The sequence below is a fragment of the Ruditapes philippinarum genome, unplaced genomic scaffold (assembly GCF_026571515.1).
Source record: "Ruditapes philippinarum isolate M1 unplaced genomic scaffold, ASM2657151v2 ctg1357_1_1_1_1, whole genome shotgun sequence".
NCBI classification, from domain to species: Eukaryota; Metazoa; Mollusca; class Bivalvia; order Venerida; family Veneridae; genus Ruditapes; species Ruditapes philippinarum.
Window position 1 is genome coordinate 249,545 of NW_026865508.1, and position 12,693 is coordinate 262,237.

General features: G+C 31.9%; 1 protein-coding gene across 4 annotated transcripts in view; it reads right to left on the reverse strand.

Annotated features, from left to right (window-relative positions):
• The window catches only part of LOC132729401 (uncharacterized), a 114,173-nt gene extending 102,801 nt beyond the window's left edge, over positions 1 to 11,372 (reverse strand). For 2 of the 4 annotated variants that reach the window (XM_060715168.1, XM_060715169.1), the window contains exon 1: positions 10,659 to 11,370. In XM_060715168.1, coding sequence (XP_060571151.1) covers positions 10,659 to 10,993 — 335 coding nt within the window. In that variant the 5' untranslated portion in view covers positions 10,994 to 11,370. Of the gene's footprint in view, positions 1 to 10,658 lie in introns of all 4 variants that reach the window. The other 2 variants (XM_060715166.1, XM_060715167.1) reach the window with 2 other exon arrangements.
• Between the last annotated feature and the right edge of the window lie 1,321 nt (positions 11,373 to 12,693).

The window sequence follows — 12,693 nt, forward strand, 5'->3', positions numbered from 1 at the left end:
CCGGGTCACAGTGCCCTTCTGTTCAAATAATAATTGGCAAACAGAAGGTCTTCTTCTTCTTCCATTTCCATGAGAGCAAGTTTCCGTCTACGAGCAGCATTCATGGTGGACCGGTCAAAGTACTGTCAATGAATGACACACACGCACACGTTATACTCAATACGTGAGCAGCTCAGCCGAATCTGGAAATCCATGCATCTGGGATCCTGCAACTGTCGCAGTATTCGGGATGATTGGGACACTGCCGGAACGCAATCCTATTACAGTCTGCTGTACCGCATTGCACACGCCTTTGTCTGGACTCAGTCGTATCGTGTTCTGTAATTGTCGTGACTCTGACGTGGGTATTATTGCCGAATTTCGTATTAATTACAGAACTGTTCGGGACGGATTCGGCAAAGACGGTTCGCATTCGGCAAGATCTGGGCGCAATCTGGACTCAATCGGCAAGAAACGGCAATGCAAAATTTCTCCAAATCATGCCCGTTCCACAGGACACTGACCAGACAACACAGGACATTGTTACGATTTTGATCCGATACTGCAGAATCTGTCATGACATAGTCACGATTGTAATCAGAGTAGACAAAATCGGCTGGAGTGTTTATGCATTTCTTATCGAATAACTGGAACTCATTCTATGACGGAACAAATATTTACATAAGATAAAGCGGTGATTCGACCGAACAGAAACTAATTTGATCAAAATGAAAAACACAAATTAGACTATGCATATTATTCAAGCTGAAAACATGATAAAACGAGAAGTAACAGAAAAAATCGAATACATGTTGTTGTTGGGATGAAGAAAGTTTATCCGTTCCGCTGCCGAAGCTCGCCAAGATACACTTTCTCGCTCACTAAATGAACCTTCTCCGTCCCGATATCAACCATATATTCTCCATATCTCAAATCTTATATCCAAACACACATGAAAACATAAAAAACACAAAATTATGAGAATTTTGAAAGGTCATGTCATCAGTGTCGATCGGCAAACTGATTCCGCCGGGAATCAACTAAAACTATTTCTGTTTCAAAAGATTTTTGCGCCCCTGTGTACGGTGGATTATTCAAAATTTATTTCTGTCTGAATCAGAATAGATAATCACCCGATCGCCCAAAAAATTCAGAAACAGAACAAGTGGAACACATTTTTGGAATTGTCCGCAATATATACAATAACTTGTGAACATGATTCAAAGTACAAACTGGGTTATGGTGGCTGCTTTACGCCATGTCGTATTTTCGCTTTGTTGCCTCGGTAACAGACTTTGTCGTCTCTTCGTGTTTTCGCATTTTCGAGGCAACAAAGCGAAAATACGGCAAAAGAAGGGCGAAAATACGACACATAAAATCTGTCGTATATTCGCATTCCATCTGTCGTATTTTCGCTTTTTGGCATTGTTACATTTTCGCATTGTTGCATTTTCGCTTTTTCGCATTGTTACATTCATTTTCGGATTGTTACATTTTCGCTTTTTCGCATTGTTACATTTTTGCGTTCCGGTTGCACATGCTTATGGAGACATCAATCTGAAAATACCTAGACCTTACAGCTAATGACATTTTTTGTACCAGTTTATTGTTTCCCTGCGTTAAGTACCGTGAAATTAGAGAAGCACAGTATAATACAATATGATCTAAATACAATATATCTATGGATTTTTTATTTTAATTGTTTCCTTTTATTGATATGTGTGCAATATGGGGAAGACAGAATGACAATCAAGAGATCTTTGTTTTTTAAAACATGAGGAACGCCTGACAACATGGTATAATGTAATTATGAATAAAAAAATTTTTTTTTAAATATTATTATATACATTTTAAATGCAATAGAAACTACTGAAGAAGGCAGAATGATCAGGAAGTATGACGACAAAATGTTTTCATATGTGGTTTTCTTCTTTCTTTTTTTATTATTAAATTAAACCATCAAACTTTTTTTTCAAACTTAATCCAACATGCTCTCTACGTAATCAAATAAAGTCTGTCTTACACAATTCTAGTACTAGATAAAATGTTTTCCTGTGAAAATACACCTCAATCACAGACATATCTATTTTAAGATGTGTGCGGGCATAAATGTCATGTCACACCCGTTAGCAAAATAAACTGATAATCTAAAGATGGTAGGAACAAATTACTTATTATAATAATAGTTGCATTAATTGATTTAGACAGGTTTGATTTTGGGAAAATGTTCATCTTAATGGCATTTTAGTACAAGCAAGTAGGTGGGCTTACTTACCTATTTCGAGTACGCTGAATTCATTTTTTGCTCTACCACGGCTTTATTTTTAATCCTTGATCTTTTAAAAATCAATTCAAAATGGCCGCCATTGTTTTTTTATTTTTTTTATTTTTACTATACTTTGCTCCTATAGGCAAAAAAAACCCACATCTTTTTGAAATTTAATTGAAAGATTTGCTTATTTTAGTCGGCTGAAGTGTGAACGAGAAAAATAAATGAGGAAAAAAAGATAAATGTAATGCGGCAGCCATCTTGGATTTAAAAATGACTGACAATTTCCTTTGTTTCTATATACTGCTTAGGAAATAGATATCAATTCTGAGTGCATTGTTGTAGAATAATGCACGGTTTGAGTTCAAATGCATAGTAATATAATCACGAAGGCCGATAGGCCTGAGTGATTAATTACGAAAAACGTGCATTATTATACAATAATGCACGTGCATTATTATACAATAATGCACGAAGAATTAATATCTATATCCATTCTAACACGTCAAGAAAAAATATAATGATTATTATAAAGTTGGACTTTATATTTGGTGGTTAAATTTGTTTTCGCATCAGAGTTTCCAATAGAAACGTTCTTTAAAGGTTGTTCCAGTGGGTTGAAAAAAACGGTCGTTAGATCTACAGTATGTAGAAACATTTTAAGAATAATGCATTTAAAAAAAGATGATAAAAGTTTGTTTGTTTATTTTTTAAATCTATATTTTTCAAGCGAAATACAAAGTATTGATGGTGAAATAAATGAGAAATATAGCTTGTTTGCAACATTGAAATAGCGTCCTTAATTTAATTGTTCTTGCACGTGCTTTTCCGCGCTACATTGTGACGTCACGTAAACAACACTTTAAACGTCTGCTCAGCGCTAACGACTGAAATAAAGATATTGGTGTTCGGATTCATTTTCTTAGTTAGACCATTTTCTTTTATTCTAGGTAGTTTTCACAACAAGATTCGACAGAAACTGTTTTTTATTTATCAGATTTTTCAAACAAAATGGCGCCCTAAATGTGAAAATACACAGGGAGAGAATAAGAACGGTGAGTGCATTGTTGTAGAATAATGCACGCTTCGGGCCTTCTTTGTTTATATAGAAAAAAATTCCGATTGTGTTAGAATTAATATTTTAACGTAAACACGCGCAATAAGGCTTTTTTCTTGGCTTGTTTTCTTTTATGATACTAAATAAATGATGACTTTTTCCGACAATGTCGAAAATTTTTTAAATTTAAATTTCTTTAATCATAATAAATAAAATGATGACTTTATCCGAAAACAAAATATATAACTTAAGATCTAGGTCACGAAAAGATATTGTTTTATAGAAAAGACCTAAAACAAATTATATTAAAGACATATTTTCTTATTATGGCATGAACATTTGAAACAATAAAGCCTTTAAATGTTCGTAATGTTAATAAAAAAGAAAATACAAAACATATATTGATGTTCATATGAATGAATGAATAAATGAATGAATGAATGAATGAATGAATGAATGAATGAATGAATGAATGAATGAATGAATGAATGAATGAATGAATGAATGAATGAATGAATGAATGAATGAATGAATGAATGAACGAACGAATGATGCAATATACGTATATGTTTAAACAAATTGTTGAGTGTCTGTCGAAAGTATTTATGTTGTCTTAATACATGTATTATACATTTATTTTTCTACCTATGCATCTTCTGCTGTTGTTGTTGTTGTTTTCTATTTCAGAAGGCCACATTGGAAATAAGATATATATGATTGCTATCGTATGTGTCTTAATGTGTAACCTTATTTAAATAAAGATATTATTATTATTATTATTATTATTATTATATAAGTGCAGTGATACTAATTAAGACTTACCAGGGCACAACTTAGAGAATCATCCATTAAAACTACAAACTTAATGGTGCAAAAATGTCACAATTTATACCAAAATAAATGAGAATCATTTGCGTTTGTCATTTTGGTGTTATTTACATACTTCCAAGCATAAAAAATGTTCTTTTAAACTATTTCAATGTTGTTTTTTTTTTCAATTAATTTTTATCGCCTGTGGCTTGAGGGAAGCCTGCTCAAATGTCTGTTCATCTGTCCGAGCGTCCTCATGTGCCAGTAAGGTATATTTGACGGTTTCCAAGTTGGCGTTGAGATTAATTCCGTATACGCCCAACTTTACGAATAAATCATTGTGTTATTGGGGGGGGGCTGCTTTTGTAGTTTGAAAAAATAATGAAGATCACAAACATCCGCACACGTCAACTCAGTACGAACATGTCTGTCTGTTTGTTTTTAGTCCCGTCCATCACTGTCATTCTTGGATGGATTTTTAAATAAATTGCACGAATGTTGTGGTACATCGGGACAATGTCACAAGCTAGCCCAAGGTTTAAAGCTCAACGCTTCAAGTTAGACTAGAATGTGCTTGAGAAGCCTTAGCCCAGGTTAGAGTTCTGTCATTCATAGTTTAATTTTAAAATAATTTAGCATAAATACGCGGCTGAAAACATATATATATACTTATGAATACTTTTACGTTATTTGCACATTCCTGCGTTACCTATAAATATACATGTACATGTTGTATATTATTTATAGGTAACGCAGGAAAGTGCAAGTAACGTACGTAAAAGTAACGCCGAATATGTGCAATGCTATTGCCAAACGTGGGTTTGATTCCGGTGCTGGTCAATTTAAATTACTAATCAGTCTTTCGGAGGGGTCCTGTGTATGAGTGCTTTAACACTTGGCACGTTAAAGAACGGAGAAGCTTCTGGAACTGGGGCATCTTTCTGTATTTTTATCTTGCACTATCCTCCAAAAATCTAAAATGACTAATACTCTTCTGGAGGACTCGCCCATATGGGCAACCGGTGGCGAGTATAAAAAACTCAAATACACACAAATGGTAACAACCTCAATTACAACATACATGATCTTTAAAAGCACTTCACTTATATTTGTTAAGAAAAAGGTATCCGTCTTGAAATCAAAGATAGCCACAATTGTACTCAATAAGTTTTTCAAGTTTCAAGTTTCAAGAGTTTATTCAGCATAAACATACAATATGTTCATTGCCATACATATGATATAATGTGCATGTAATATGACAAGAAAACAAACAAACAAACAAACAACAAAAATAAAATACATTTGGTAACAATGAGAATAACCCAAACAAACACACACACACACACACACACACACACCCACAAAAAATATTTTTGAGAAAAGTGTAAAGAAATAGTAATTATTCAATATGTATTTAAACAGTCAGATTTATTGATTATACGTATCTCGTTTACATGTAGCTAGGTATAAATACTTTGCCATATTATTTATAATACTTTTTTGGCAAGATGTCATAATATTTCTAAATTTCTGGATACTAGGCCAAGAACAGTAATAATTAGGAAGGCAACGATATCTTATTTCTCTATAAAAGGGACACACTAATAGAAAATGATACTCATTTTCAACAACATTCATGTTACAACGTAAACAGATTCGTTCAGATCTTGGAATATTCCTGTGTCTACCTTCCTCTATCAGTAATTTGTGAGCAGAACATCTAAATCGACATAAAGTAGTACGATAATTTAAATTTCTAACACACAACAAATATTTTTCCGCAACATGTTCATTTTTAAATATGCAATAAGTTTCTAATTTAGGTAAACTGTTGATTTCACTTTGCCATTGTTGTAAGTATTGATCTCTTATTCGTGCTATTAAAATATTTAGTTGATCATTTGTAATATTTTGATTATTCCATAAAAAAGGAAAACCTAACTCATTCAACAAATCTCGTACATCACTGGACCACTTGTTTAATAGAACATCATTATCATTTCTCATACTATAAATTCTATAAATAAGTTTGTCGTTATTCTTAAGAATTCTGTACCAAAATTTCAATATCCTTATCTTTCTATATACAATTAATGGAAATCTTCCTAATTCTCCATACACTGTTGTATTTACAGTTTGTTGCCTTACACCTAACAACTGTTTCAAAAATTTCAAATGTACTCTTTCAATGTCAGGGGATTTATGTAGCCCCCATATTTCTGATCCATAATTTAAAATAGGTAATATCATGGTATCAAATAATTTTAATTTATCTGGTATCTCAAAATTAACTTTATCAAATAATGCATTTAAAGAAAACAAAGCTTTTAAAGCTTGATTAGCAAGCGATTTTTGTGCTTGATAAAAACGACCATTAGAAGAAAGCGTCACACCTAAGTATGTTAAAGTTCTCACAACTTCTAGTTTTTCACTATCATAGAATATATCATAATCTTGAGTTCTGTTTCCAGATTTACAAACCATGACTACAGTTTTATCAGTATTAACAGTAATATTCCATGCTTTACAATACATGTTCATGTTATTTAACAAATTTTGTAGACCTTCAACAGTATATGAAAATAAAACAGTGTCGTCAGCAAATAATAACATAAACATCTGCATTTCATCTAGACTGAAAATATCATCAGATTGCGTCAACATACAATTATACATATCATTTATGAAAAATGAAAACATAAGAGGAGACAATGGCTCTCCTTGTTTCACGCCCATAAAAGTTTGGAAATCATCTGTCAAAGACCATTCACCCTTATACATGATCTAACGTTGTCATACATAATTCGTAACATGTTAACTATTTTTGAAGAAGCTCCATTTGTTATAAGTTTATACCAAACACCGTCCCTGTAAACAACATCAAACGCCTTTTTAAAATCAATAAAAGCTAAAAACAGTTTCTTTTTTCATTGTGTAATATTTTGTTTATGATAGAATTTAAAACAAAAATACAATCTATTGTACTTCTTCCTTTACGGAATCCAAATTGAACATCTGTCAATAAATTATTACTATCAGCCCATTTCCTTAATCTATTATCTAATAAAATTGAGAAAATTTTAGCAAAAACGCTTGTAAGTGTTATCCCTCTATAATTATTTACATCATTTAAGTCTCCCTTTTTAGGTACTGGCACAATAATTCCTTTAGTCCAACTAATAGGATATATACAATTTGAATACATATAATTAAACAATTTACAAATCACTGGTGCTAAAAATTGCTTACATTCCAAAAATATTTCAGGTATAAGTAAATCTTCACCAGCACTTTTACCTCTTTTAAGTGAAGATATAGCATGATCAACTTCTTCTACACTAAAATCCTTATCCAGCTCATAAACAACATTAGAGTTAAAGTTATCATCACTTAAATTCGCCTCTACATTTTCATCATTAAAAATATCACAACTCGTAAATAATTCTTTAAAATGATTAAAAAAATCATCTTTACTTAACGTACTACTGTTTTTATTATAAGATTTTAGCTTCTTTATTTAAGACCAAAATTTTTGTGGTTGTTTTTTCGATAGCTCGTGCAATTTATGTTTTTGATTTTGCTTGTACTTTGATATTGCTTTTCGCTTAGATTGTTTATATCTTCTTCTGTTGATAATCAATAAGTTAACATTTTCAGACGATTTATCATACCTATATTTTCTATTAGCTAACATCAATTCGCGTCGAGCATTTTCACAGTCTTCATTAAACCACGAGCTTTGAAATTTCCTTTCACTCTTTCTATCTGCATCTTTATAAATATGCTTATTTGAACCAAAAATAGAAAAGGCTTCATCATAAAGAATACTTGACAAGTCACTTATTCCACTATCTAGGTCAATATCTGACGAAATAATACTATCGACAATATTACCAATTACGGGCATTTCCGTTGACATAATATTCTTATAATCTATCAACTTTTCTTCTTTAAAACGAAGTTTACAAACATTTGCACTAATAACATTATTACATAAAACATTTTCACAAAATACATCAAAACTTATCTGTATAGGCGCATGTGTTGAGCATGTATAAACATCGTGGACAATAAATTCAGAAATAAAGGGAAATAACTCGTAAGAGCATATAACGTAATCAATCAAACTATTTCCATTCGAACTCATATTGGTAAAACCACCAATCCCAGCATCGTCACCACAACGCCCATTTACAATTTTAAGTGAGCTACTTCTACATATATCTAATAATTTTATACCCGAGGTATTGACAGTTTCATCCATAGAAAATCTATGAGGAAAATTCGATTCATTAATACAATATTCATTTTCATCTAACACATGTATAAATCTATCAAAATCTGTACAGTTTTGTAAAATATCAGACCTTTTTCCGCATCTTGAATTCAAATCACCAATTATCGACACGGTACCTAATTCCGTATATTTACGAATGTTTAATTCAAGTGACTCAAAAAATCCAATTTCATGCAAATTATAATATATAGAGTTACTGGGTGGTATATAAAGAAAACAAACATACATATCTTGTAATAATCGAAAAAAATGCTTGCAAAATTTAACCCATATTATACCTGAGTAATCTATTTCACTAATACTTATTCCATCCTTATATATTTCTTTATAAAACAAATAAATACCGCCATGACCCCTCTTAGACTTTAAGCTTTCCCTTCTAGGAACTTCTACTGATTTATACCCATAAATACAATAAGTGTCTTTATTATGCTGCCAAGTTTCAGAGTAAATCACGTTTAATTATCAGCCGTGGTAGAGCAAAAAAAAAATGGATTCAGCGTACCTAAATTATGTAAAAAGAGACTACCTGCTTGTACTAAAAAATGCTGTTAGACTCTTAACGGAGGGTCTTTTCTGAAAATCAAACCCGTCTAATTCAAAACAGTCTGAAAGCCTTACCGTTATATTATATGATTATTTAACATGTGTAAGGAGCGGGGTAATACTTTTAAACATATCTTATAGGACTATCAAATAATAAATTATTGTGATCAGACATTTACAAAACTTAAAAATAATGACGATGATGATAATAATAATAACAATAATAATAATAATAATAATAATAATAATAATAATAATAATAATAATGATAATAATAAAAAAAAATAATTATAATAATAATAATAACAAATTGATGTCTCCATGCGCATGTACAACCGGAACGCGAAAAAGCGAAAATGTAACAATGCAAAATGTAACAATCCGAAAATGTAACAATGCGAAAAAGCGATAATGCAACAATGCGAAAATGTAACTCTGCGAAAAAGCGAAGAGACGACAGATGGAATGCGAATATACAACAGATTTTATGTGTCTTATTTTCGTCCTCCTTCTGTCGTATTTTCGCTTTGTTGCCTCGAAAATGCAAAAAAACACGAAGAGACGACAAAGTCCAACTTTGTTGTCCCTTCGTGTTTTCGCATTTTTAGGCGAAGAAGCGAAAATACGACATGTCGTAAATCCGCCACCATACTGGGTAGATATTGATTAAAACACATTTTCTACATTATTTTGTATAAGATTAAAGTTTGATTTCATTGTAAATTAATAAAATAAATTGTAACAAATGTTTTACTTGTGTTCATATTTGAATATTTAAACGGATGAACGAAACTACTACTGTTCATGCACATGTTTTTTATAGCCAAGTTACGCTTGTGACACTTTTTTTTTAGTAGAGTCCTCAATATGTTTCAACTCGTTCAATAAATTCAGTTTAAAAGTTCTTAAACTATTAAAAGTTTTACAATTCATCATTGAGATCACTGTGTAACGTCAGAGTATTTGTTTAGATTGCATAAATGTCTCCTGCCACGCATTATCTATTATTATTGACAAAAGATTAATTTATGATATCACATATTTTCAAAGCAAACATATTCACGTAATGATATAGATACGTGTGACTTTTACATAACTTAAAATAAAAATGTTTCGATATGCAAACTTCTTAAGTTTCAAGTACCACACAATATTAGTTATTATGAGTATTTGTTTATAAATGTAACCAGATGTTAACATTTTCATATTATTTAAATCATCACAACACTAAATGGAGAAAATTGAAACCACTGTTAAACATATTATATATAATAAATCATAGTACATTGTAACTATGTGTTCAAAAGAAGTTATATATAATGAAAACTAAACTTTGAAATAATATATAAAACTAAACTTTGAAATAATGTAAAACTAAACTTTGAAATAATGTTATCAACATATTGTTGTTGTTGTTGTCGTTGTTTTCCCTCCTTTCTCTCTCTCTCTCCCCCCCCCCTCTCTCTCTCTCTCTCTCTCTCTCTCCTCTCCCTCTCTCTCTCTCTCTCTCTCTCTCTCTCTCCCTCTCCCTCTCCCCTCTCTCTCTCTCTCTCTCTCTCTCTCTCTCTCTCTCTCTCTCTCTCTCTCTCTCTCTCTCTCTCTCTCTCTCTCTCTCTCGATCGAAACATGTCAAACATTTGAGTATGTGTAGCTGACCTGAAATAAGATTCAGCAACAGCGCATATAAAATCAGTCATTACCTTTTCTTGTCGACAGAAAGCGATAACACTCTATGACGCTTCAAAAAATCAGTATGATTTTTCAAACAGCTACCACAAAGATATTTTCCACGGGGTTCACATTTTGTGCAGAAATGTGTTGCAGATCGAAATTGTTCTGTTTTTATACAAATAGAGCAAACCTCGTCCTTGGTAGAGTACTGCCCAATATTATGATCTGTACTTGTTAGTGATATAACTGATTGGTCGTCACAGGTTGTGCTGACAACAGAACTGTTTGCTTCTTTACATGTAAGGAAAGATTCCGAATCATTTTTTTCTTCCTTCGGAAACATTTTTAAGTCCTTTTCCGCCATTATCGAGCAAATGCTTAGCTTACAAAATCACACAAAAATAAATCAGTCAGTATACGTAATAGTGTATTACATGTGTTCAAAAATAAACTCGGTAAACATAAACTTTTAAACCTCGTTATCAAAAACATTTCATTACAGCCATAAATATAACGTTTATTGCTGGATCGGCTAGATTCATCTCTTTTGTAATGAAATATTTTGAAATTTTTGACACGGTTGTTATTATCGTAATAATAATAATAGTTGATGATGATGATTATAATGATAACAAAAATGCTAATCATCTTCGTCATCATTTATTTTAGACAGCGCATTTATTTGGCGCAATTTATCCATACAATATGAAAATAACAGGATATAATGAAGTAATATCTACGCAATACATCTAAAAAAAATCAGCTCTAAATCACGCTCCGCATTTAGATCTGAGCGTAACCATAAACGAAATTATTTCTGATGACTTTTCACACGTCGAGCTTCAATAATTTTGAAAGCGATGTGGTTCCACTGAGTAGGTAATATTCACGATCTTGAGATCAACATATAGCCGACAGGTAAACTGGCCCAATAAAATGTTTTTTCAAGTATTATTTTTAACATTTTTTTCTAACAAAAAATCAACAATTTGTTTAACTTTCAGGTATAAAGGTATTTTTATGCTTCTTTTAATACCTTTGAAAAAAACTGGTTTGATTGCATGGCTAAAAATAGCTTTCTCGCGAAATCCAAATAATAAAGAAGGCGAAACATAAACCGTCGTCATTAGATCTACATAAAAGAAGTAAGTAGATCTGAAATCTATAATACTGATATGATTGTTTACTTTTCGCATAATCGGAACATCTCGGTTATTTTTCTTAATACCTTGGACTTGATTCGTTCTACAATGTAAAACTAATGTATATATTTGACATCCAAAGGAAAATATAGTTTATTTCGGTAAAACTATAATCGAAAATATGTCTGAAAATCTTAATAAATTTAAAAATGCCTAGTGACGTAGAATGATAACAGATACGAATTTATCTAAGTCGGTAGACATTTTGTACTTTCGGTTTCTTAATGCGTGTGCGTGTGCGTGCGTGTGTGTGTGCGTGTTTATGTTTGTGTGTTATAAGATATATAGTGAACCTAAACAATCTTATTGTCAAAAACCGCTAGTTTATTTTCAACCAAACTTGGCAGGATGGATGAAGTTGTTCATAAAAATCTGGTTGCCATGGAAAGCAAAATGAATTATAAGAATTTTTTTTTATTTTTTTTTTAATTCTTGTAAAGAACGTCTAGAGCATAGATATTTTGCAGAAGGCATTTTCTGGTACACTACTAACAAATTGTTGATATTATAGCGCTGGGGTCAAAATTGGCCCAGCCCCAGAGGTCATTGATTTTCACTATGGACATAAAGTAAAAAATAGAAAACTCTTCTTGGCTGGTACACAGCTTAGAGCTTTGACATTTGGTATATGATATCATGTACAGGTCCTTTACTTCAAAATTTGACCCATAGTGTCAAAATAAACCCCGCTCCGGGGGGGGGGTCATTGGTTTCCTTATATGTATATAGTAAAAAACTTCTTCTCTAAATTGACAATGGTTAGAAGTTAGATATTTTGCAGGAAACATTGTGTAGTGGACTGCCACCGAGTTTGTTCAAATTATAGCCCCGGGGTCAAAATTGACCCCGCCCCGGGGGGTCA